This window comes from Notechis scutatus, chromosome 4, assembly GCF_049901735.1.
Source record: "Notechis scutatus isolate UNSWTSFEM ecotype Mainland chromosome 4, rNotScu1.2, whole genome shotgun sequence".
Taxonomy (NCBI): domain Eukaryota; kingdom Metazoa; phylum Chordata; class Lepidosauria; order Squamata; family Elapidae; genus Notechis; species Notechis scutatus.
The window spans coordinates 39,055,610-39,083,392 of NC_142012.1; the positions used below are offsets into that span (position 1 = coordinate 39,055,610).

Below are 27,783 nucleotides of genomic sequence, written 5' to 3' on the forward strand. Positions count from 1 at the left end.
CGGAAGTCTCTACCGGAAACATGACTATTGCGCCTCTCCTTTTTTTTGTCTCTATGGTAGTAAATGTCCTATGTACGCCGGGCGCGGTTTCGCAGAATAAGTCATCCTTTTCCGTGTGGGGGGGACAATGGAGGCTGCGGAAGGCGTTGAGGTACGAGGCCGCCGAAAGGCTGAACGTGAACCGGACCGGCTCGCAGCCGAGGTGGCCGAAACAAGGCAGAACATCTCCTGCGGGCCCCCTCTCTCCGGGACGTCCTACTGGCTGGACCTCTGGCTGATGATCCTCTTCGACCTCGTACTCTTCGTCTTCGTTTATCTACTCCCTTAGCGGCAGCATCGGAGGGGTGAGTCGAAAGTGGGGTGGGCGGCGGCGGCGGCGCAGGAAAACGAAGGAGACGCCTTGGGGACACGGGGGGAATAACGGAGTCCCAGGAGTTCAAGGTTTGAAGAGAAACCGGCAGGATGCCGTTTGAGCGCTTTGGAGTTTCGTATAAATAGAGTGAAGCCGGCGGTGGGGGCTTGGGATGTGCGGTCTCACATCTTTTGGGATGTGCGGACACGAATTGATGTTAAGTTGAAGAGCCTAATAAGTCTTAAACTGCCAAAACATTTTAATGTGGTGGATGATAAATTATGGAATTCACTATAGTTTTAATAGGAAAATGATCAAACAGAAAAGGAACACATTGCATAACACTTAAAGAAATACAACCAATGCATTTGCCTAAGTCCAGATGCTGTCAGGTTTGTATATATTGGGACAATGGTAATTTTTTTTTTGGCATTTGGCCTCAGTACACATTGAATTTGAAATGAAATGGTCAAGATGTGAGTAAAGTGGAAGCAGTCAGCTTTAATTCAAGAGATTTGACAAAAAGTGTGGCGTTTAACATTGAGGGATTACAGCCATTTTAACATTTAAAGATGGAACAAACTAACATCATTACAAATATAAACATTGTTTTTAATAGTTGGATGAAAATCCTTTGCAGTCAATGACTGCATGAAGTCTAGAACCCAAGACCATAACTACTGAGTTTCCTCATTTGAAATGCTTTGCCACACTTTTATTGCAGCTGCTTTTATCTGTTGCTTGTTTGCAGGTCTTGTCATTGTACCAACATGTACCAACCTCATTATAATTCCCTTTTCCTCAAGCTGGAGCAGGTAGTTCCCTTTCCTTTAATACCGATGCTTTTTGTGCTCCAAAATATTATCCTTCAACCCCAGGACCCAGTTTCCTTTCCCTTCTTGCTAAGAAGCAATTTAATTCTTAAGCATTTTGCCACTAAATAGTCCTGTTTCAGCAGTATGTGTAGCTCAGGGTTGAACTGTGGAGTTCTTGGTGCTCCATAAGCTTTTGTGTTTATCAGGCATGATATTCCCTCTGAAAAAAAAATCGGGGCCGGCCAAAAGAGACCCCCCCACCACGCACCAAGAAATCGCTGCCCAGCTCCCTTTTCCTGCCGCTCAGCGGCCTCCGTTCGCACCGCCCGCCCGGGCTCCGCTCAGGTATCCTGCTGGGGCTGTCAGGAGTTGCTACCGCCAGCGCGGCTCCAGTCCCGCTTTGCCTCGGGAAGGGAAAGGCAAAACCAGGAGCCGCTGCTGCCATTGCCTTAATTTGGGGGGAGGGGCTTAATTTGATTTTATGCCTATAAAGCATGCTGGGACTTCCTATTGGGGGAGGCCGTATTGTTGGAGAAACACGGTAGAATTCTGATGCACATTATATTGGGTACAGGTTTTTTCACTGATTGATTTAATTTTTGTTTTCTTTATACTGCAGACAATCAGACTGCCTTCAAGAAAAACCAGCTAATGCTACTCCTTTAGCTGCTCTTGCTTCACGACCAAAAATAAAACAACACTGGAAAACTCTTACATCAGAAATCTCAATAATAACTGCTCTTTCTATATTTGAAGTATTGACATATTTTTGATGAGCAATTGGATGTGGTGAACTTGCTCTATGATGAACTGTTATGTTTCACATTATTCAATAAGTGCAAATTGTGCCTTACATTAAATATAACACTATCATTGAACTGTTCAATTAAGTTTGAAGTTATCTATTTTCAGCAATCAACTCTGTACTACCATCCAAGTGGACTGGAGACGAATATCTCTGTAATAGTAATCTATGAACACCTAGCATAAAATTCTGGTCTGCATTTACAAAGTACAGCAATAATAGCAATACAATCATTTTCTTCACTGAGAAACTGAATATTTAGAATTTTTCTCCTCAAATTCTGAACAAGCAAATAGGAATGTGCCCCAAAATACTAAGTTCTCAATTTTCTTAGTTGAAAAAGTCAGTGTAATATGTAAGAGAGTTATAAGGCGTATGAATAGAACTGAATTCACCGCTACTTGCTTTACTGTTGGGTCTAATACTATTCAGAATGGATAAGTGTCTTAAAGAAATGGGCGATTCATAGCCACACTCTGAATGAGAAAACCATTACATGTGAATTCAAGTAAAACAATCCATACTATGATTTACCTAAATTTACATATTTATTAAATATATCTAGTAATGTTATTTAGAATCTTTTATACTGACAGTATGTCCATCCCTATCCATTTAAACATTTGGAGTCTTGGTAAGCTTAGCAGTTAAATAAAAACTGGCTTATTTAAATGCATAAGGATTTAACAAGTATTCATTTGATAGAATTTCATCTGCTTTTACAGAAATATAAATCAACTGCAGTTAAGAGGTGATACCGAATATTATACGGAGCAGAATGCAAGTGTTACATTTTTACCAGGTGTTTGGTCACTATTATTTGCTATTATTTACTCTCTCAAACTGAGCAGCACTGTATTCTTAAAACTAAAAAATAATGGTGTGCTCCTGATTCACAGAAAAATTATACATATGTAAACTAAGCAGAGAGATATTGGATATCTTATTTTTGTTTTATCAGCAGGTACATGCAGGACAATTTTAAACAGTGTTAAATTTTTTAAAAGTTTTAAAAAGATATTCCTCTATATCACATTAAATGTATATAACATTACAAAAGCCATACAAATCTATAGTCTCAAGGGAACAATTATAAAAATAAAGTTTAAAAAATCAAATATTGGAAGCAAATATTAAGACTATATAGCCAGTTGACCAAGTTCCCCTTATTTGATAGCAATAAATTTGTGCAAAAATGGTCTATTAAGACTTATATATTTCTTTAAAGCACATATACTCACAAATCCAACATTTCTCATTTATACAGAAATGAACATTTGCTTTACATTTTTAAAATACAGTAATAGTCTTAACAGAGGTAATTCACATTAGTGTTTACATAAATATTACAAATTCAAATTACTTCAGTAACAGCTTTCAGTTGAACACTTTGATTCCAGTACTTATAGTTCCATTTTTACCTATAAAGGCATTACATTATTACATATTACCTGCATATCAGGAATGAAGTGACTTTTTTTTAATTTAAAAAAATTTAAAATATCAAAAATTAATTTTATAGTTACTCTGAGATGAAGTTACTTGTTTTATTTGTAATCATGAATATGCTAACTACATGCTTTAAACAAACCAGTAACTTCTGAAACAGCACTCTAGCATGATAGATACCAATAAGATTAAAAGCTAAGTCATAACAAGAAACCAACAATGTGGAGTAACATTCATAGTTAAGACAGTCAGTTTGGTGTGGTGGTTAAAGCACCAGACTAAAAAGCAGAGTTCTAGTTCCACCTTAGGCACTAAGTCAGCTGGGCGACTTGGACCAGCTTACTCTTTCTTAATCCTAGGATGGTAATGGCAAACTACTTTTAAAGATGTCAAGACAGCAAAGGCCTTGTCCAGGGACTTGTCAGGAGTCAAGACTAAATTGAAGATATGGATAAGAAAATTTGTTTGGGGCCTTCAACTTAAATCATGATTGCAATTTTGGGGGAATTTTCTGAAATATTTTGCTAGTGCCTTCTTTCTAAGGCTGAGAGAGCACTTGCCTCAAAGTCACTTAGTTGGTTTTTGTATCTAAGGCAGGACAAGAACTCCAGTCCTCTGCCTTAATCTCATCTCTTAGTCACTAGACCTACTGGTAGTCTTCAACTTATGACCACAACTGGAGCTGGAAAAATTGTTGTTAAGCAGTGCAGTTTTAAATGAGACATGGCCTGACCCAGTTTTATGAGCTTTTTGCCGCTAAGCAAATCACTACAGTTTTTAAGGGAAAGGTGACTGACTTGCAACTTTCCCTAGCATCTTTCCCATTGACTTTATCGGAAGCTGGCAGGGAAGGTCACAAATGGTGATCCCATGACACTTCAACAGGGATCAAATACTCAGATCACAATCATATGATAGAGCAATTTTTACAATGGTGGTTAAGTGCCAGCAGTGGTCACAAGCCACTTTTTCCAGTGCCATTGTGACTTCAAAGGGTCATTGAACAAATGGTCGTAAGTCAAGCACTGCCCATATTTTTCAGACATTGTCTCTGAAAATTTAGAGAGCAGGAAGACTCCTTCATTAACATAAATGTGGAACTTTAACAATCATATTCCTTATTGAAGGGAAGCATGCAAGTATCACTATTTTACACTACTAATAATGTTCTGAATAGGCCCAATCACCAATTGTAATAGCATTTTCCCCATTTGGCCAGTCACAATTTGCATTTGTATTTAATCCAATTATAGTGCAAACTTATAATGGAGTATTCCAAAATACATAGCAGCTATCATGCTAAAAACTAAAACACATTTACATTTTTAGGACCATCTTTGTAGTCAGTTTAATAGAAAATCCTTATAAATTTTTTTAAAAGTTACAGTGTCATACATTTTTACCTAACAACTGCATATATATTCCATTTCAATCTTTAAAAAGGAATATCTTCAGCCTGAATTGATCAGAATCCATCTTTGTGCCTCTGCTGGTAGTATCAAAGATTAAGAAAATCAGAGTACTTTTTATACATGCAATGATTTAAATATTCTCTACAGCAGCTTTAATATAAAAATATATTTATACAATTTATCACATTTTTGCAGCCCAACAATATACTTAAATATTTTTATTACAAACAACTGCTATGCATAATTTTTGTATTTAAAATACTGCACAATGCAAGAAACTATTGTTTAAAACTCTAGCTACCATAATATATACTGTATATTAAAATAAAATCTAAGACTTCATTAAGGCATTATTTCAGATATTTAAAAGATAATGAGATCCTGCATAACTGATTCAAGAAAATAGATAAATGGTTAATATTTGTCTACAAAAAAATGTAAATTTTTAATGATTATATATCATTCTGTGCATATTTCTAATATCAGCATATGCTTCCAGCATTTAACAGATTATTGATTTGTCTAACAAGGAGTTTTAAAATAATTCTGTCATAAAATTTCTTATGCTGCTACTCTCATATGGCAAACAGTAGTGTGACTATTGAATTTCTAATTAAGAGTACCTGAATATAAGGGGAAGTGAATACCCATTTAATGCACTTTTTCGCTTTCTTGCAAAAGTTCTAAATATCTGACAACCAGAATTTTTAAGTATTTCATAAATACTTTCCTTGTTACTCTCTGGCTATTCAGTTCATTAACACGAACCATGCTTCTTAGGAAGCCAATTTAATACACTTGTAACTGTGTAGAAAATGCAATATTTCACACTGTGAAAGTTTTGTCCTGGAGCTAATCAGTTCACAAGGAAGTCATAACTACAAAATGAGATCAGACACAAAAGCCTGGAAAATTGCTACAACATGCAGCCCATCTATATCAACCAATAAAGCTCTCTCTATATCTTTCACTTGAAAGGAAGCATTTCAAAACTGAAGTGTTTGACACACTTCTGATATATACACACATGACACACAACACATACTTTGTGTGTGTGTGTGTGTGTATATGTGTGTACATACATTAAGCATAATATATACAGTATGTGTGTGCATACACACACACACACGTGTGTGTGTATATATAAATATATGCTATACATACGTACTAAAAATAATCCCATATTGTCATACTGAGGTAGTACAGTGTATATAGACTATATTCAATTTTTACAAGCAAGCTTGAAAGTGCCTTTACATGAAAAAAAATGCATGTAAACATTTCATATCATTAAAAATCTCCTTTTGTGGCAAACTTTTCACAGTTTTCAAAAGGAGACAAAAACTCTCAAGGCCATTATAAAGATCATACTACCTTGTTATTGCATGTATCCTTTGGTGCATAAGAATAATCCTTCTATTTCAATCATGTTTCTTTAAAGCAGTACAAATTACTTTACACACTGGTGAGGGTCAACTTATCTGTAAAAGGGCTTCTCTGAGAGGATATATCACACTCTCCATTTCAAATTTTGTGAAATATTTTTTCATGAGAATTTAACATTTAAAATAAATTTAAATAATGATACTTAAAAATGTTCTATGGTCTTCATATGGGAATTGCAAATGGATACATGATTTAGGTTTTTATAACCTATAAAAGTGCTATAGTTAGTATGAAATTTTAACCAACTATGGAAATCAAATCCAAAACCTACTTTCAAATGTATTTATGGTATTTTGAAATGTTCTAAATCAAGTCATTTTTAAAAGAAATGGTATTCAAGCTTTTATTTTAAAAAAGGCTTCATCTATTTATCATATGAAAGCAATTTAAATATAAGTTCCTCATTTAAAAGAATAGCCACTTTAATTGAACTTATGCAAAATCAGCATTTCCACAAGATAAAACCATTTTTGATATTTCTTGATCCCACATGCACATGCAAGGGACAGTTCATTAATGTGTACTTTCCAAATGAAATGTAGCTAAAGTATGTAAACTTAAACATCACATTAGGTTGGAGTTCTAAGGATTTATATTCATCCCCAAATCATTCGTATTACACTACACATTTCCAATATTATTTATGCTTTTGCTGAGCTGTGGGATGGTTTGATTCAGAAGTGTGGTGGTAAGACGTGTCCAACTGCATTCCAGTGGCTAACAAAGATCTCTCTTTGTTTGTCCCACCAGTATCTGCAAAATACAGTTTTGGTCGCTGGTGGTATTTAATTCTATAGGTATCGGTCATACAGTTATCAACCGAGAAATAAGTAGTACGTGATATAACATCATTTGCATTTGCATCCAGGGAACTAGAATTTGGTTCAATAAAACAAGTCTGTTTGTTTAAAGGATTACTGGATATGGTGCATAAATCCTTTCCTAACGAGCTTGGTGAAAAACTCATCTTAGAGGACTCATTGCAATGAAATGCTTTTAATCTTTCTTCATTTCCAAATGAACTTGTTTCTGGTATACTTTTTGAAGTAGCAATAGCAACTTGCTTTTCAATTTTTGGATGATCTCTAAAGTTTAACTCCACAGTGGATTCTTGTTCTATGCCATGCAAATGGGACAAAGTATATTTCTTTGGTGGTAAAGGTGGTGGAAGATTTTGGTAAACTGTTTCTGTTGCATCATCATACTTGTTCCTGTACATGCTGGTTTTATGTCCAGTAGAGGGAGCAGATTCAGTACAACAAGGCTTGGTTTTATTCTGTTGTAAGAAAAATGCAAGAGTAGGAGTAGAATTAACGGTCTTTGTATGAGATACTGGGCAGGGGGCTTGTAAATTGGTAGATGAAGATTCACAGTTGTTTTGAACTCTTTCAGAAACGATTCCATGCTCTCCAATATAAGAAAAAACTGAACTGTCAGCACTATAAGTATTTGTCTCAGTAGGTACATTTTCACCAGACTGTGGTAAAGAGCTTTGCTCATTGATTGTACTGTTTCTGATTTCTTTTTCAATGTGATCTTTTAAAGCTGTCTGCACTGTTAACGTAGGTAAAGGCTTCTTATTGCAATCTGGTATGTCAGTCCTAGAAAGCAAAATATTTAAGGATGCAAGTATTAATATAACTATTGCAAAACAGTAAATATAATCCAATTCTATTTGAAATCACTAAAATAAAATAATCTTTGTTATTTCATGGTGGGGTTGAGGTAAGCCTGTAAGTTTTAAAGAATCTAGTCAGATGCAAACATGGCAATATTGCAGAATCCAGAATTTTGTAAACAAGTATACAGGTATAAACAGGCTTTATATTCATGACTTAAATCAGTAAAGACAGCAAACACTCTTGGGAAAGAAAAAAATCAGCCAGAAACTACGATGGACAATAAACTGGTAGAGGGAAATTATGGAAGAAACATTCAGATTGTCTGTCTCCATTAACTATGCATTAATGTCTGTCTAGTTGCCAGACAAAGCCAGTGCTTTAGGCTCTGAAAATATAACATTTATAAAAAATAAAAAGATTGCAATGATAGTTGATATAAAGAAAGTCATCAAAAGATGGGAGTGCTTCTCCATTTTATTACATAATGTCAAATATATGTCTATATGACATTTGACATGAACTGTTTGATACAATAAACCAATGATTTTCAAACTATTCCATAGAACTCAAGAGTTTTGTGAGAGCCTAAGATCAAAAGAAAAAAGAAAAAAATAGTTCGCTGAAACAGTCAATTTTCTATCATGAGAGCTTTAACTTTTGATCAGTAGTTCCAGGTTTAGTTTTTTAGCTAAGTTTCTATAACTTGAAAAAATTTAAATCCCCCTGAAAAATAGTACTGACTTTAAAACCCCTGAATGAATTGAAAATTCTAGAGATATCTAGAAACATGTTTTAGGATACAATACCCGATTCCTATTTCCAAAGTAATAGATTCTTTGCTGGTCAATATTTCATGCCTCATTTTCATATGTATGTTTAGCCATCAGATATAATCTGCATTGTCCAATGGCCAATTTCTAATCTGTTTAAATAACAAGGTTTGAGAGTAATCTCACCCTTACAAATTAACTCTGGGACAATATAAGAACCGTGATTGGTAGATTTTCCTGAATTCATATTCCATCCATCCAGGGTCACCAGCCAACAGGACAAAAATCATCAATTGTTCTATTTACTGTGAGGCAGGACAGACTGCATAATCTCGGGCAAGAGTCAGAGGATTTTCCTTTTTGTAGTTTCCTAAGTGAAAGATTGCTGCTGGTAGGTGTTCAGTTCCAACAATCTGTCACTTGTGTTATTTCTGAAAGTGTGAAAGCTGATAATAGGGGAACAGTTCTGTGAAAACTACAGGCAAGTAGTCTGAAACCAGACTATCTTGGTTTCCAAAAAAACAAAAGACAGATGGAAACTGTCTGTTATGCCAAAAATAGAGTAACTTCAGGCCCATTACACTACACAGGCAGGAGAAAAGGCCCAAGAATATGAGCATTGTTTTTATTGTAAGTGGAACTTGCATTTGATAAATAGCTGTGGCTGGTATTCTTTCATAATGGTTTCATTAATTTACCAATGCTCAAATCAAACTCGGTCCCAGAGGAGTAGAAGCCAGCCATTTTTAAAAGGAATTATAAGCCAGTTATATTAGCAGTTGTTTCAGGGAAAGGAATCAAAGGAATTAAGAACAAAGAGGAAGATTTGCTGAATAAAAATTGGCATGGATTTTGCAGATAAATCTTGTTCACCCACTTTTAGAGTTTTCTGATAGCACCAATAATCAGAAAGCCCTAAGACAGTATTTTTAAAAAAGTTTCTAATTAAAGGCTTTCCAATAAATGTGGTGGCCATAGGCTGTGAATAACTCTGCTTTTGTCAACAGCTAACTGGATAAAATACAGAAACAAAGTAAAAATTAATAGTTTCTGAATGGATTGAAGCAAGAAAGGAAGTTCTTTAAGGATTTCTAATTGGTTTTAATTATGAATTTGACTTGGGAGATAGAAGGGAGCTGGTGAAATTTGAAGATTATAGTAAGCATCTGAGAGTGAACAAAATCAAAAGGCATTGAAAGGATTGATTTAAATTGACTGAACACAATTCAAATTTAGGAAGTATGAAGTGATATGCACCCTTGGGCAATAATCTCTAACTTCACTAACACCTTAATGGATCTGACTAGTCTGTAAGAAGCCAAGAAAAAAATCTTTGAGGTTAAAGTGGCAAATACAACGAAGGTGCCAACTGCATGTGTGGCAGCTATGAATAACACAAAACTGATGCTACGAATCATTAAGAGACTAAAAGTAAAAATGCCAACTTTATAATTCCCCTATACAAACCTATGCACTTCTATATTTGAAGTTCTATATATAGTTTTGGTTGTACCATTTGAAAAAGGATATAATAAAGCAGGAAAAGATACAGAAGTGGAATACCAAAATAATCAGGAATTCAAATATCTTCTCTGTGACGTAAGCTACTATTAGCTTGGAAAAACAATGGATAAGGACATGATCAAGTTTATTAAATCATACATGACATGGACAAAGTGAACAAGAAAAAGCCCCCCGAAAATACTATGACCATGGGCTACCTAGTCAGAATAACTGGAAGATGATTTAAAGTATACAAAAGGAAACAATTCTTCCTCTAAAACAGCGTCCCCAAACTTTCCACTTTGTGGACTGGTGGCGGCAGCAGCGAGGGGGGGGAGGGGATGGTCCTGGGTGAACGGCAGACGAGTACACTTTTGCACGCAGCTTCATTTGCATAAGCAGCAGATGTGTGTGCCAGCTGCTCAAACAAATATAGCTTCACTTGCAAGCACCCATGCCTGCTGCTCACTCAAGTAGAGCTGTGCATGCACTCATTGTGCGGCCTGGTTCCAAATGGGCCACGGCCCAGTACCAGTGTGGTCTGGGAGTTGGGAACCCTTCCTCTAATCTAACACATAATTAACTTATGGAATTCATTTCCACAGGACATGATGATGGCCACCAATTCTGATAGTTCGTAAAAGGGATTAGGTAAATTCATGGAAATTTTTCAAAGGGTCTTAAAGAGTAAATGTTATCTCTAAGATAACATGTCCCCAAATACTAAATGTAGAATAACAAAAGCAGTAGAGAGATATGTGTCTACTTTGTGAGCACGGGCAGTTTGACCATTATGAAAAACAAAATGTGCGATTAAGATAGCTCTATTCCAAAGGAATTGTTCTTACACAGATATAAATCCCATGCTAATACAGCACTTTAGTATAATCCTATTTTTTCTGAACAAATAAAAATAATAGTTCATATTTATGGAGGAAAGCAATAGAATGTAATCAATCTTAGATCACTAATGAACATAAGCTGCTCCCTACCTGTGATACTGAATGGCCTGGATAGTAACAGAAGAGTGCAGCATGTGAGCATTACTACATGAACATAAAAACTTAGTTTTTCACAGATTTTGTCATAGTTGAAGAAAAGATGATATAGATAACACATTCCTTTTTTGACAATGTATTTGACATCTCTAAAATGGTAAGTTGTAGTACATAATCTTTTTCTGTTGTTCAAATATTCACCTGTACAATATTGATTTTATCTGGCATTAGAAAAATAGAAGACTCCATATAACACAAGTAGACCTTGACTTACAACAGTAATGGAGCCTGGTTATTACTGTTGTAAGTTGTAAAGGTCCTAACTCAAGTCATTTGACCAACCAGGTTTTATAACCTTTTTAGTGGTCATTAAGCAAACACTGCAGTCATTAGGCGAACCCATTTTTCAGTATGGGATGTTTTTGCTAAAACCTCGAAGTAAATATCAGGTTTTGCAGTTACCAGAGGACACTGCCAGCAAGCTGTAAATGAAGGTTGGTTGATAAGCACCCAAATAGGGTATTGTGGTGGTGGTGGGCAGCCCTCAGAACTTTGGAACTAGGTCATAAATATCTTTTGGGGGGGAGGGGCATAGCAACTTTGACCAATCATAAGTGGAGGACTGCCTATACCTATTTACAGAAGTCATTGAAACCCCAATGCATCCCCAATGTGAAAACTTGCTACCAATCTAAATTGAAAGCAAGGTATTTGCCAGTAGTCTTAGTATATGGCAGTTACAAAAAAAATAGGACATGCTGTTTAGAATTGGAGAGAGTAATATCAGAACCTCGAGGAATATCTGGAGACCTATAGAGCCATACATAAAATAACATATCCCTGCTACACATTACAAGGTGCATAGGTAAAAATTACCTTTGTATCTGCAGATGAGAAGTTGATGAGAAGTTAGGTGGCTTGTAGTTAACATGCGTATTAACTTCATCTTTCCTCAGTGCTGAAAAACAATCTTTGTTATTTACTTTCAACATATTCCTTCATAGTTAAGATTTACTTAAGTTAGACAGGTACAGGCAATTCCTTCCATCATAACACTCATAATTTTAAAAGTCAAGGTAAAAGTATCAACATTTGTTCACCTACGTTTTTCAAAATTATCCTTTGAAATGCCATAATTAATAGTGAACAACATTCAAGAAATTCAAAAGATCCTTTCAGACCCTAAGGAAATCAACCTAACATAAACTCCTTCAAACCCAGAGTTTGCAACACAAAAAATATGTATGCATTTGACACAGATATAGGCCAACAATAATATTTGGCTCACTGAACATTTTCAGTGCCATGTTCTATGGAACTTTTCAAACTGGTTGCTGGTTTGTCTGCTATTGACTTACAACTGGAGTGGAGAATCCCCACAAAAAATCCTGCCAAACTACAATGTTAGCATTCCTTCTTATTTAGCCCTGTTGGCTGGAACTGCTGAAGAGTTTTAAGTCAGTAACACCTGCAAGACTATGGGTTCAACATTCTTAGATTATTATTATAAACACAGCTAGATTTGAAGGAAGTTAGGAAATTGGAATACTAGAAGAAAGAATGAAAAGCAAGAGTTCTCAATTTCAAATGTGTACTGCAATATGTATCCTAGACTTAAAAATAAAGAAAAGACAGTTATAGGTAGTCCTTGACATTTAGTGACCCTTCAAAGTTACAGCGGCATTGAAAAAAGTGACTTATGATAGTTTTTCACACTGATGACCATTGTAGCATCCCCATATTGTAATACTGTAATTTGGTTTCTTAAATTAAGCAGGGATTATACTACAGAGCTTAATGGTCTTTTCCAACTCCAGCTATAGGTAATTCTTGTTTAATCAGTTACAATAATAATGAAAAAGTCACTTTATGATCAAGTCTCACATTTATGACCGTATAAAGCAAAGGAAAACTGAAGTAAGATCATCAGCACAGTCTTGGTTTTACTTAGCAATCACTTTGATTAATGACCGAGTAAACGGTCCCAATTGTGGTTGCTAAGTGAGAACTATCTGTATAAACATCAATATGAACCTACTATGACAAACAACATGTAAATTAATGTTAAAAGAAAAAGGCAAGATAGCTTAATCCTACATCTGCTACATTTACAGATGTGTGATCTGAAAGGGTATTTTTACTATTTGTTTTCCCTGACTAGATAATGGTAATTAGGCATAAATAAGTAAATGTTTAAAGGGCCAAATATAATTAAATTATCCTATGAGATATTGTTTTGAAAATATTTTCTAAATACATTTTCAAGCCAACATACATTTTTTACTGGTACTGGTACTAATTTAAATTAGATAAAAGTAACAAAGTATCTTGAAACTCCAACTATTATTATTATTATTATTATTATTATTATTATTATTATTATTAATATTATTATTATTATTATTATCATCATCATTATTACTACTACTACTACTACTACTACTACTAAATTACTATATATCTTCAACAGGAGGTGGCAGTGCAAGCTTGCAACCAAATACTCCCAATATAGTAGCATTGTGGCAAACATTCAATGAGAGTGGCTCGCTGCTGTGCCTTCAGAATTCCAACTAATATAAAAATAGATGTGTTATTTTTCTCTTCTGCTGACATGAAGATCCATGCATGGTTAAAATCAGACACAGCTCAAAAGGAATTTTGACTCTATGTTCTAGTCATATTAATATGTCTGATGTTAGGACTGCACTTTTATTGCCACTATTAATGAAACATTAATATTTTAGAAGTTGAGAATAAATTTCTTTTATTTATTTTTTAATTATTATTTGAACATAAATTTCCACAAATTGGGTACTAGTTTTTTTTCAAGAATTGATAAGTAATTTGCTACAAAACCTGCCAATTTGTATCAAGAAAGAATTTGTAGCTAGTAAGTTATAATAACCCTAACATTTAAACAATACATTTTTTAATACTCAGAAATCAATTAACAATTCAATAAGCTGACAAAACACATATATTAACTTTACCTTCCAAAGAGTTTTTGTTCAGCTGGGAGAAAGGCTGCAAGACATTTCCAGAATATCTAACTGATAGATTTTGGTCACTATGAAAAAGGATAAACTAATTATCAACTGCCTGTACAAATAGTATAACAGAATTCACCAACCCTGAAACATTCTACTGAAACTTTTAAAAAACAGCTAACTGTTTCTACACAGCAATCTAGAATTTCAACAAAGAAATGTATTTTATAAACCTTGTTCCTCTTTTCTCTCACCCCTATTACCCTCTATTATAACTGGCAATACAAAGCCAACATCAAGAGAACATACCCAACTAAAGAAAAATTAAATTGAAAAAAGAAAGTGACAATATTTTACATGATTATAATCTCAATATTTTACAAAACTCAGTGTCGTTATTCTATTTAAATAACTCAAATACTGCCATCTAAATATAAGTAATGTTAAATCTGGATCTTAATAAAATGTGTTTAAATCCCTCCCCCCAAATATAGGAAATCTACATAATGTCCATAGTAAAGATTTGATTTGATAAATTAGCAAATATTTTCTATAATTTATACTCAAATATAAATAGAAAATCAATGCAAGGAATTCTACTTATTAGACAATTGGTTTTGTATTTCTTTTCTCTCAAGCTTTTAATTACCAACAGAATTGGAATACCATGAAGTCTATTATTATTAAAAAAGAATGTCTATTTCATTTTAAAAGTTAAAATTTGGTAGGGTTGTTTGTATTCTGGTATTGTTATATAATAATTTATATGTATTTTGTACAATCACAAATACATATTTAATATCATTACCTGCAGAAAATGTTTTCTTTCAGATTGTTGGGATCAACTGAGCTGTTTCCTTCAGCAACTGGTGAATCCAAATTAGCAGATGCATTGCTGATATGATCACTGCTTTCATAGCCAGATTCAGTCCTTTGTGCCTGCCAATTATCAGGATGAACCTTTCTCTCTATAAATCCTGTTGTTTTTTCTCTATTTCGTTTCTTTTCCAAATCCAGTGAATTCTGGCTTCCTCCTTGTTTTGCTTCATCTTCATATATAGTCATCAGACCCTTCAGGCTCTGAATTTCTTTGGGGCAGTTGATTGAACTCTGCTCCTTTTCATGTTTTGGTTTATTGCTTGCATTTAGCTTGGATTTTGAGCTGTGCTCTCTTTTCTCTGAATCCATAAAGATGCTATCAACATTCAGTGTTTCTCGCATGGGTTTCCAGCCTCTGCTTCGACTTCTGCTGCTACTGATGCTTCCTTTGTCTTTGGAATCTTGGCTACTATCTGTTTCATAACCAGCTGTGTTGTCAGTTTTCATACGGTTCACCTTCTCTCCATCTTCTGTTTTATTTGAGTTGAATATCTGTACAGTGGATTTAATTTGATTGTGCACCTTTTCATGTCGATAAGATCCTCTCCCTTGACTTCCATATAGATGTTCATTGGAATGATGCCTAAATCCAGTTCCAGAAGGTGGTGATCCTGGTTTAAGATTAGTGTGTATTTCTCCTGATAGATCTTAAACAAAGTACCAAAACAGATTTATTTATAGTATTCACATTTATACGTTCTTCTTTATATAAAATATCTTTCATTTCCTTAGAATTTCAAGGCAAAGATAGATTGGTTTAATGTATATGGGAGGAATTAGCGAGAGGAAAATTCTGTTACCTTTTTGTTTCCCAGATTCTCTCCTTGATCCTCTGTCAGGATTTTTTCTTAATGATGATGGGTTACTTTTCATCTCAGATGCCTTTTGAGCACATTCTCTGGAAAGATCTTTTGTTTTTTCCCTATGATCATTATGTCCCAATTTACCTGCAGCAATAAATGAATTATGCTGTTCACATTTACGGTAATGGAAGAGACAAGAAGACAATCTAATTCAAATTTCTCTAAACTTTTGAACAGAAAATAACCTCAGCAAATATAAAGAAGTTTACCTCTTGCAACCTATAATGCTTAACAGATTACAATCATATTATTTAAAAAAAAAAAACAGTGGGTTAATATCCTCTATTTTGGGGAAATTCTCTAATTTTTCTTCAGAGGTATTGGAAAAATGTTGGATCTCAGGTTTCTTTTTTTTCTGAAGAAAGTACTGAAAATGATAAATCTTAAGAAGCAGCATATATAGGTTCATTCTCATACCTTCCCTTTTCCAAAGCTTACTTAGACCAGGAATGAGGAAAGCAACAATAAGACTACTCCCAGAAATGATATATTATAGATTCTGGGGTTAAGAACCCAATAATTCTAAAAAAAAAACTTAGGTTTTTAAATATACTGAGTATACCCTCCATATTCAACTGGATTTGGAATAATCAGACTGGATTTGGAATAATCAGACTATTTGAAACTACAAGTAGTCCTCAACTTATGACCACAATTGGCACCAGAATTTCCACTGCTATGCAAGGTGGTCATTAAGTGAGTCATGCACAATTTTTTGATCTTTTTTTGTCCTGGTTGTTAATCACCACAGTTGTTAAGTGAACCATTCAGTCATTCAGCGAATCTAGCTTCCTCCACTGACTGCTAGTCAGAAGCTAGATGGGAAGGCCGCAAATGGTGATCACGTGACCTCAAGATGCTGCAATAACTGCAGATACATGCTGGTTGCCAAATGTCAAAATTTTGATCACATGACTATGGTCATAAGTTTGAGGACCGGATCTAAGATTCTTTTCAGTGCCATTGTAATGCTGAATGGCCATTAATGAATAATTATAAGTTGACCACCTGTAATTTCAAATATTGTTTTTGATTCATTTATTTCATTGGATTCTCTTTATCTAGTTTGAGGATTTATGTCAGGGGTCTTCAAACTTGGTAGCTTTAAGACTTGTGGACTTCAATTCCCAGAATTCCTCTTGTAGTCATGTTAGCTCAGGAATTCTGGGAGTTGGTCCACAAGTCTTAAACTTGCCAAGTTTGAAGATCCTTGATTTATATGGAGAACATATTATATTTTAGGTCATGTTTACGTAGAAATATTGAAATTTCAAAAGGATCTGATTCAGAAAATTTGAGCACCACTGTACCATGGTATGTTGCTAGACATTTTATATAATTAGCTTATATAATGTTCAATCACTTGTAGTAGGTAACATTTTTAAAAGCTGAACAAAAATTATGTATGGTTAACCTTCAATTAATCTAACTATAATTCATCCCAGAAATTAAAAAAAATGTGTATGATACATACTCGACCCCCTGATATTAGTAGGTTGAGTATAGTTCCTAGTAAAGTTTTCTAGCTGAACTTTTTTACTCTTCTGGTTAGAAGTTTCTTCAAATCCATTCTCCTTTACACAATCTGATTTAAGAAAAGTATATTTCTCAAATCCTAGAAAAAAGAAACGTTAAAAAACATTACTTTTAAGAAGAAAAAGTTTACTCATTTTATCTCTGAAATTGATTTTCTGATGAATAGCCTGCCTAACAAATTAAAAATAAATGCCTGAATAAAAACTATACTAGGCACACTACATAATTTAAATTTAATAGGAAAAATATGTGAAGAATGATCAAACTTCATCTTTTACTAATAAATAAATTCAAAGTAAAATTCCATTTCAGACTTAAAAAACCCCATGTTTTAAAAACATTTAGTTATTGGACAAAAAAAGAAACCACAACCAAATAAGAGAACAACCAAGTTTAGAGAGTAGCAAGGGCTCCACAGTTCAACAATGAACTACATGTATTCTCTGAAAGTAGTATCTGCTTTTTTGGGGGGGACGGAGGGGAAATTGTGTATCTATCTTGCATATACTCCATCCAATGTGAAAAATTAAATATGCCTCAGACCCAATTTCTTAATAACGAAAGATCCCACAACTTTTCTATCCCTAGAACTGACAGCAAAACATTATGCATTAATACATTAATGTTAAGGGCACCAAAGTTCATTCAATCAATCGCCTAATTTTATTAGCGTTTCAGAGAAAACCTGTTTTAGCAGCCTTGGGAATCCCATGGGCACAGGAGGTTCTCAAGTGATTATATTGTATTTAGGATGTTGGCCCATTCTTAGTTATATTTATGATTAATTGTTTTAAAATGATTGTATATATTTGTTTTAAAATGTTTATTATATGCCAGCAAAAGTCGTGTTTGTAAGATGGGTTGGTATATAACATTGCTAAATAAAATAAAAATAAAATAAACATGGGGTCCACTGGAAAATTTTGGGAGAATTACTATCTTTACTCCAACTTGCCACACAGTCAGTCTGAGGATAAAACTAGAGAAGACTTTCATGTATAATGAGTGGGGAAAAAAGATGGCTTACGGATATAATGTTGGCAGGCCAATTTTCAGTTTATTCACACCATATTAAGCATCTCCACATCTTACTAAATAAATATGAAGTTGCAAATATTCAAATTTCTATTACCAAATTCTTCTCCATTTCTTGCAGAGGCTTTATAATGTGACCAATGAATTATATGCTGAAGTGCATCTTCTGTTGATACCGGCGTACCATCTGGGTTTGCATAAAATAATAGCAATGGCTGAAAGTGACACCGGATGCACTTGGATACCACATCTTTCCATTTTGTTCCAACCTAAAAGAGAAGTAATCAGTTAATCAGTTAAAAAAAAGTAGCAATCCAAACAAATCAAAACTTCTTTAAATAGTTAAGACATGTGAAAAATAACTCTACAGCCCTAACATGTAATGCATGTTTGTGAAGCAACAAAGTCCTGCATGACTTAGAACAAAACTGAACCTTTCATTTGCAATAGTGGTGAATATCTGTAGCTCAGGTGTAGGATGAGGATGAAGGTTCACTGTTGAGCTTGTGGATTGGTTTCAGAATCCAAATCAACTGCACAGCCAACCAGACACAGCACCGCCATCAACCAACCCATGTGACACCCCCCAGTTCACCTCTCAATGCTTCTGACCTGATATAATTTCATCACAAGACCCACTGATGACTCATAGCTGACCCATCACAAGATGCTCATGACACACCCACACCTGAATAAACAGAAAAACATTGACACGGACGTCTCCTAAACTCCACTGAAGAGGTTACCTAGCCTGGTAATTAAATGTACAGAAACCAACCCACAAGATTGGAGAACAAACCTTCACTCCCATCCAAACCTTTCACCTTAGGTCATGTGCATTATAAAATATTCTGACTGCCTTAATTTTGATATCAAGACATTACTTCATGTCTCAATATCAAAATTCAGGATGTCAGAACATTATATAAAATATGTTTAACTATCTTTAGGAGCTATTTGGATGCCTCTATATAAAATTCAATACCACAACTTACCTCTTTAACATTAGCATCATCAAATAACACCCATTTACAACTCTTCGTATGAAATGCGAAGGCACAATAATGTCTGCTTGCATAGCATATCATTCCCACAAGAAAAAGCTCACTGTTTTTGGCATGTTCATCAGTAACCCTATAAAATAACTGTAAAAATGATAGGTAAGCAAGTAAGAAATAAAGCTGAGAATTATCACAACAATTTTACATAGCCAGATTGAAAGAGTTCACCCAGTTTATTTAGCAAACCATGTACTGTAAAATAAAGCATTTGAATCCTTTAAAGTGTAATCTGAGAGATGCCTTTTTCAGAATAAACCATTATAGAACTGATTCCCTCATTAGAAGTTTTATGTTCTACTTGAGTCATATACAATCTAGTTATAAAGTTTTTTTTAAAAAATCCTTTAGCATGGAACACTATGTATACTTTTCAGGGAGAAATTCCAACTTCATTTGATTGAGTTTCTTCTGAGTATAGGATTGTAGTATTAGACAAGACACAGACAGAACTCTGTTCTCAGTAATTTCTAAGTTCTTTTAATGTGTTCAGAGAACACAGAAAATTAAATATGTTAATATGTTCAATACCCCTGGAAGATAAAGTTGTGTTGCCAGATTTCGGATGACATCTTCTGTTAGGTCAGAATGTTCAGAATCCCAAACTAATCCAATAGTAACTATTTCTGGAGAATTCATTAGAACACGGCGAATTTTAATTTTTTGGCCACAGTTGCTCTACAAAAAAAGAAGAGGGGACAATGCTGTACATGCTTTTGAATGTCAAGAGCTTTATATAAACCAGTTTATATAAATTCACTAAAAGACCATGTTCAATAATAGACAACATCTCCAATTTATTCACATCCCAAATTCCATTATTTCTGATCTAAATGATCAGTTATAAAACTTAAATATGCTAGCAATATGTAGCAATTCATCTGAGTTTCCTACCACTTTTCTTTAAAGTAGATTTCTTTAGAGACTAAAACAAATTACCATAATCTGATTTTTAGTCACTACTGTTGCATAGTGTCGGACATTTCTGCAACTCTTATAGAGGCATAATGGAAAAACTACTCACAACAAAAACTAATTTTGAAAATTAATTGTTAACACAATCTAATTTAATAACTATTAAGATATGCCATTATGTTTTCTAAAAGTGAAGTATTTAATTGCAATTAATTGTTCTGTGTATCAATAAACTATATGATTTTTCTAAAAACATGCAAATCACAAGTTATTTTAAAGTCTCCAAAATGATAATTTTTACACTTGATAATGTAAAGACTTTCTGTACAATAAATTTTGATATATTATTTTAAAAACAATTAACCTTGTTCTTTTTTCTTTTTTAAATAAACTTTATTAAACATTAAAAAAATATATACATAACACAAAATATTTCGTAAAATACAAAACCAAAAAGTTATACATAACCAATAAATGTAAAAACATTTCTAATTGCTTAGACGGTGAGTTTTTATCAAAGAATTTTCCAATACTTAGTTCCTATATCTGGTATATACTCCTATCATGACCTCTTCATATTTTCCCTTACCTATCTGTTTACTCACAGGTTTCAATCCTTTCTATATGGATAAACTCACCCAAAAGTTAAAAGATAAGGAAGACTCAAAATATTTTACAGTTTGGGAAAACTGGTATAATTGGATAAAGGATAGAAAACAATTAACCTTTTTCAAATAACTATTATTTTATCTGAGAGCCAAAATAAAACAATTATTTAAGAGTTACTTTCTTGGGATCTTGTTTTAACTTTGTGATAGCAACATGTGTTCATTTGATTTATGATTTAAGTATTTGAAGGCTACATTGAACTGCCAAGACAGATTTCACTTAATGTTTGAATTTATCATTATAAGGGGGGAAACCCCCACCAAAATAGAAGAGCACTATTTCTTTGGTAAACTTACAGGACAGTTTCTGAAGTCATCTGTAGTATTTGCAGCCTGAAGCAGCTGAGCAAACATTTCTGGCTTGAGTCTTTCATGTCTTTCCACCATTCTATCAATTTCATTGCTGCAAATGAAATAATTTGATTTAGTCCATTTTATTATTGCAATTAACAGAATGTTCTTGTATTTGTTAGATTTATATTCCAAATTTCACTAAGGAGTACAATATAGCACAATAGCACTAATTCATCCCATTCTTCCATATAATAACCCTGTGTGGTAGATTGAGATGAGATCATGATTGGCATTTCCCAAGTGAATTTCCATGGTTGAAGGTGAACATTTTAATATTTACATTAAAGATGGTGAGCAAAATTAGGGCAAAAAACTATTTCTTTTATAGATATAGATCTATTTAGGGCTATGTAAATCTTAACAGGATATTACACATACAAAAGGGTACAAGAAAAGAAAATATATTATGGAAATATGAATATAAATATTTTCAAGGATGGAAAAAAGCAGATGCTTAAAACCAGACAGGGCACCTTAACAGCTTATGAACTGAGCTCTGGTCCACATTACAACAGTTTGCTATTGTTCTTATGACTTAAAAAATGCTTCTGGAAAAAAAATGCTTTGACCATTTCTGATCATATGAAGCAAATACACTGCAATAATCTTCTCCATTGTAATTAAAAATATTGGGCTATATAGATGAAATAAAACATTTTGCTATAATTTCAACATTCCTAGACATTTCATTTGTAGAAAGCATTATTTATAGGTTTAAAATCTGGCAAATGTAGTGATGTCTAAAAATTATGTTTGTTATTCCATTCCATCACAATAACAAGATTATACTTGTTAAATGGATACATCTAGCTTACCTATAAATGTCCATTCTACTTGGAAGTAGGATTACAGCTTGGACTGATGGGAAATCGTTTATGTAGGAGAATATGATAATTTATTCCAAGGAGAAATTTCCTCTGCTGTGCCTTGTGAAATACTTTAGTTAAATTCTCATTTCCACCATCTGGGAGGAAGCAACTTCCTATTAGTTCAAGCTGTTACTTCAGTTCCCAAAGAAGTAAGATAAAGGCTGATCTAATAACCCTAAAAAAGATTTGATCAGATCAGAGATTGCCAACTGTCACAACTTCTGAACCTTAAAAACCTTTATGTCTGTGATTTTTATTTGATTGTTGTGCATTACCCAGAATTCTTTTTGTAAGATGGGTGGCTATTTAAGTATAACTACTAAATACTAAATAAAAAGCTAAGCAGAATCAGATTTAGTTACTACTTCAGTGAGAAACTACAAGAAAATCCTAATGCTATAACGCCAGACAGTTGGAAAAACATCCAAGAAAGCAATTGCAAAACATTTCTGCACAGTTGTGACAAAAACTATGTAGACTTGTCCATCAAGTCACCAGAAGCTGAGTGTGTAATATATGTAATTATGTTCATATCACCCAAGGCTACTTAGAGTAAATATTTCATTCTCATTTAACAACAAATACAATGGAATTTCAGAACATAAATATATCCCTCCCCAAGAATTGATTACACTTTCAGATGTGAATATTCTTCAGCTTCAACATGATAAAGAGTTAGGTTATTCATCAAAGCTAGTATTTTGTTCTAAGCTGCGTCTCACTATTTACACTAAAATTGTTAACTTATGAGAACAATGGAGGAAAAAGGACAAAGCACAATAAAAATACATTTCCTTACCATAATGCTGTTGTTGAAATGTAACGTACAAATTCTGTAAAAGGCAAAGGGTCTGAAGATGCCCCACAAGTACAACATACACACTGTAAATAAAACAAAGGGTTTTTAATTTTTTTTTTAGAGATTTTAAAATGGCAAAGAGTAAAATAAATATGAATAAATATCTTACCTGTTCATATAATGTCATAGCAAACTTTTGATGTGTTATGCAGGATTTGGAAGTGCACATATCTGTTCCGTTGCTTGGTACTATATGATAGTGAATTCTCTCAAGGATATTTTCCTAAACAAGTAAATGTTTTATTTTAATCATGATAATGATATGCAATCAAGATGGAGTTGAGTATTAGAGGTTTTATATGCAAACATTATCTGTCCCCAACCTGCTCTTTCAGGTAATACATTTCACCAATTGAATCTTCAAAATGGCTTGTATATGTTTCAATATAGTCATTTTTATCTCACAAGAACAATTTCTGTTTCATTCTGAAATAAACCAGGCTCCTTTGCACTATGTTCCTATGCCCAGGATAAAGGGACAATAGCGATTTGGAAAAAAATTAAGGGAAACCTCCCATTGTATTCAGAATTATAATCTTTGTATCAAATGAAATGATGACCCAATTCTATCTAACTGGGTATATATAACAGCTCAAAAAATTTTAATATTACGAATTACCTTTATTTTCAATCTTTTAAAAAAATTGTTGTTATAATCCTTTTCAGAGTCCAAAAGAATATTGCCCTAAACTGATTCATCTTTTGAAATATCAAATATGGTTCTTCTGCAGTCATTCCAAGAATCAAAACAATACCTAAAATAAATGTTAAATACTATAATATCATACTTACAAAACATTCTGCTGCATCATCCATAAAACCAAGCTGAAATCGCTGTTCATCTTTAAAACTTTCAGCCAAGGCATGCCTCATGTTATTTGAAGGAAGAGCCTTTTCTCGACTGTGTTGGAATTGGGAAAATATTGTCTGGAAATCAATAGCAATATTTATACATTTTATAAATGATTGGGAACAGTATAGCGTACTTGAATACAACAAAACAGAGAGTCCAGCATTTGGTGGTGTTGAGAATTTGTGATTCTCCAGATGTCATTGAACTACCGTAGAACAAAGATTTTTTGCTATTAGCTGGCTATGACTTCTGGAAGTTGACCTTCAGCAACTAAAAGGCAACTTGTTCCCTTTCTGATATAGAAACACAACTTACCCTATACACAATACCATTTACTCATGATGTGCCATAATTCACTTCTGCTTTATTCCTCATACAAATTGATAGGCTAAAAAGAACCCAAAATCTATATCCTTGGCTGTTTACAATATGCTTGAATTGGAATCTGCTGCTTCCTCTGCTATCAAATCTCATTAATAAGCCAAGAAGCTGGAATCTGTAACAAACTGTATGGAATACACAATCATGAGCCATGGTGGCACAGTGTTTAGAATGCAATATTGCAGGATAACTCTGCCCATTGCCATGAGTTTGATCTTGACTGGCTAAAGATTGACTTAGCCTTCCATTCTTCCAAGGTTGGTAAAATAAGGACCCAGACTGCTGGGGGCAATATGCTGATTTTGTAAACTGCTTAGAGACTGCTGTAAAGCTCCATGTGCTATTGCTGTATTTGTGCTTATTCCTTTCAAATAAGAGATAAATATGTGAAATGGATTATAGTGTTATCATCATTAGAAACACATACAAAAAATTCAGCAAGAGAAGAACTTTCTTGACATTTGAGCTCATTGAAAGTCAGAAAAGTTGAGCCAGAATGGCAACACAGTTTGCTTCTGCTACAACTATAAGGAAATAATAAAAGGCTAAAATATCAACATTCAGTACTACAGCAACTCAATTCCCACAATGGCTAAACATGGCATGAAAGCTGTATCTTTACCCTCTCTAAACAAAGAACAGCAACAACATGAGACAATGTAATAATCCTAGTAGTAAATGAAGTAAGAACTGTTATCCAACAATTACACTTGTTTTTCTTATCTAGTTCTTTTCCTTAATTAAGCTACATCTGTTTTAGATAAAGAGCACACAATTACTATCCTTAAGCCAATTCATGCACCTCAGCCTAATTTCAAAACATCCATACAAGGAATCAATCCAAACATTGATTATTTATTTTTTAGTTGGGTCCTCCAGTTTTGGGGAAATAAAGAGCATCATAAAAAAAATAAAGATGCTCTAATGAATTTCACAATGCTACCATTATTATATGGTAATCCACAAATTTTAACAGAAGGAACAAGTCCTTTCAAAGAAAAAAAAGTCTATATCTGCTTTAGGGTTTATGCACAGAATATAGATCAAAACCAATTAAAACAATTAGCAAATCCTACAATTTATTAGATGTGTTAATGAATCAGAGATTTTCATGAATAGTTGCCAGAATGAATTTCCATTATACAAAATAAGTAAGAAAATAATGAGGTTACCTTCAAAGCACAAAATATGCAGGAATCACCTTGGCAAACATGTCCTGTGAGACCTCTTAAACTTCGACGGAATATATCAAGTTGCCATAAAACCTACAAAGAAGGAAAAACTAATATCCATTTTTGCCAAAGATTTATTTTTTATTCTAAAGGTCAATTAATTGCTACAGATACACCACGATAACATGAAATACTATATTTACATTGCTTTTGAGGGGATGCTCTTAACTTTAGTAGAACATGCAATAATTCTGAATAGATATTAAATGATAATTGTTTCCTACCCAACTTGTTTTCTTTGTCTATTATTGTTTAAACCAATGTATAATTTTACACTATATTTTACCTAGTAATTTTCTTGAATTGTTATGGTTATTCAGGCAGGATATAGGATATGGATGTATATATTATATGTGTGTGTATGTATATATAATTTTACTTCTCATAGTACTCATAAATTTAATCATAATCATTTCACTGAGCATAAAAATGAGCACAAACACTAAAATAGTTATTGTTATATTCATATGTCACATTGCAGCAACATTCTTCAAAACTGTGATTTAAAAAACAATGGGCATTACTTGATCACTTCATAAAGCTCAAAATAATTAAACCTATAATTCCACACAGTATTTTGTACTGTTTGGAAAAGAAACAGTAGTTAAGCAGCCTTTTAAATTAAGAACATATCACTTGATAGGACAAAAATAAACCAGATTCCATTTAATAAAAAAACTTGGCATCACTTCCTGCTAGGAACAAATATGGAGTACATGAGGATATATTAACTCTCAATTAGAATTCATATCAAATAACCATATATCCAGTCATTTCAATTTCTAAGAAAAGAAAAAAGATACTTATTATCTTGTAAACAATTGGCAAATTAAATAAATAAATAAATAAATAAAATAAATAAAAAGAAAAAAGGTTTAATTTTAACTTTGTATTATTTCAGAAACAATTCCAATTATTAAATAAATCTCATAAGCATCCATCATATCATATCATGTAATTCTCTCCATGAACAAATGTCAAATTGTCATATTTTAACCCAGTGCAGGAGGAGAGATACTTGTAAAAAGAACCATGCTTAAAACATTTACGGAAACCCTTGCCAGCTTAGTTAGATGCACATGCTTTCAAGGCAATGTATACCAATTATACACTTCATTCATATATAGCACTTTTCAATAAGAGTTTAGGAAAACATAGGTACTAATGAAATACAAAGAATTTCAATTGGAGTATCTGAAGTGCTTGTGAGGTTGGTCATAATTCAATTATTATTCTATGTACAATAATTCTCTGGAAAGGATATTGTACATTGGAGGATGTTATGACAACTACACAGCTTTGCATTAATAATGTTATGAAAAATTTCACTAATAAATGAATATTAAAGCATAATTTTAAAATATCATATATTATCAATAATTAAAATCCCATTCTAATTTTATATATTATCCAAAATTCAAAGATATCCAACATACATTGACATACAAATTCAGTACCACAGAATAAGGGTATATAAACAAATAAACTACATAAACTTGGACCTTTCAAAAATATCCAGTCACTTTAATGACATTCTTACATACATACATACATACATACATACATACATACATACATACGATACACACACACACACATAAATATATAAAACAAATGGGAAGTTTCAATATTGTTATGTTTCCAATATTCAAATTGCAATCATTAATTTTTTTATGTATTAGCTAATTGTTATTACAGTTTATCTAAAGAACCTTGTTGGAATTAATATTCTACATCTTTCTGAAAGGAGCTCATTACCACATACTGATTAATATTTATTTCAATTACAATTGTAAGAAATTCCTATTTTGGGAATGGACTTTGAAGTATATAATTAATAGGGATTTGTTAATTCTTTTTTTCAATAAATGTTGTATCAATTTTCAATATTTTTATATGAAATATTTTATTTACTCTTTGTGATCAGTTTGTGTCAGAAACAGATACTTAGAATGGCCTTCATTAAAATAGTTAAAATTATAGCAAAAAAACATGTTTGAAGGAGCAGTAAAATGTCCAAACATGGATTCTTTTATTGGAAGAATTTAAACATAAAACCATTAAAAACAATCTGGCTTCTTTCTTGATCAGTCACAGAAACCTTTCACAGAAGTTAAAGTTT

The 27,783-nt window shown here is 33.2% G+C and overlaps 1 protein-coding gene and 1 long non-coding RNA gene across 2 annotated transcripts in view; one reads left to right on the forward strand and one right to left on the reverse strand.

The window, feature by feature from the left end:
* On the forward strand, positions 1–2,648 carry LOC113411816 (uncharacterized). The gene is made up of 2 exons (XR_003370835.2): positions 1–344; positions 1,787–2,648. It is a non-coding gene; the product is annotated as an uncharacterized LOC113411816 (long non-coding RNA).
* USP53 (ubiquitin specific peptidase 53) overlaps positions 2,502–27,783 on the reverse strand; it is a 26,490-nt gene continuing 1,208 nt past the window's right edge. Inside the window, 15 exon segments of the mRNA XM_026667077.2 lie at positions 2,502–6,919; positions 6,921–7,880; positions 12,049–12,130; positions 14,163–14,239; positions 14,968–15,685; positions 15,839–15,985; positions 17,376–17,516; positions 18,570–18,741; positions 19,468–19,617; positions 20,062–20,208; positions 21,411–21,516; positions 23,136–23,218; positions 23,305–23,418; positions 23,988–24,122; positions 25,602–25,694. Of these exon segments, the coding sequence (XP_026522862.2) occupies positions 6,901–6,919; positions 6,921–7,880; positions 12,049–12,130; positions 14,163–14,239; positions 14,968–15,685; positions 15,839–15,985; positions 17,376–17,516; positions 18,570–18,741; positions 19,468–19,617; positions 20,062–20,208; positions 21,411–21,516; positions 23,136–23,218; positions 23,305–23,418; positions 23,988–24,122; positions 25,602–25,694 (3,144 nt within the window). The 3' untranslated portion in view covers positions 2,502–6,900.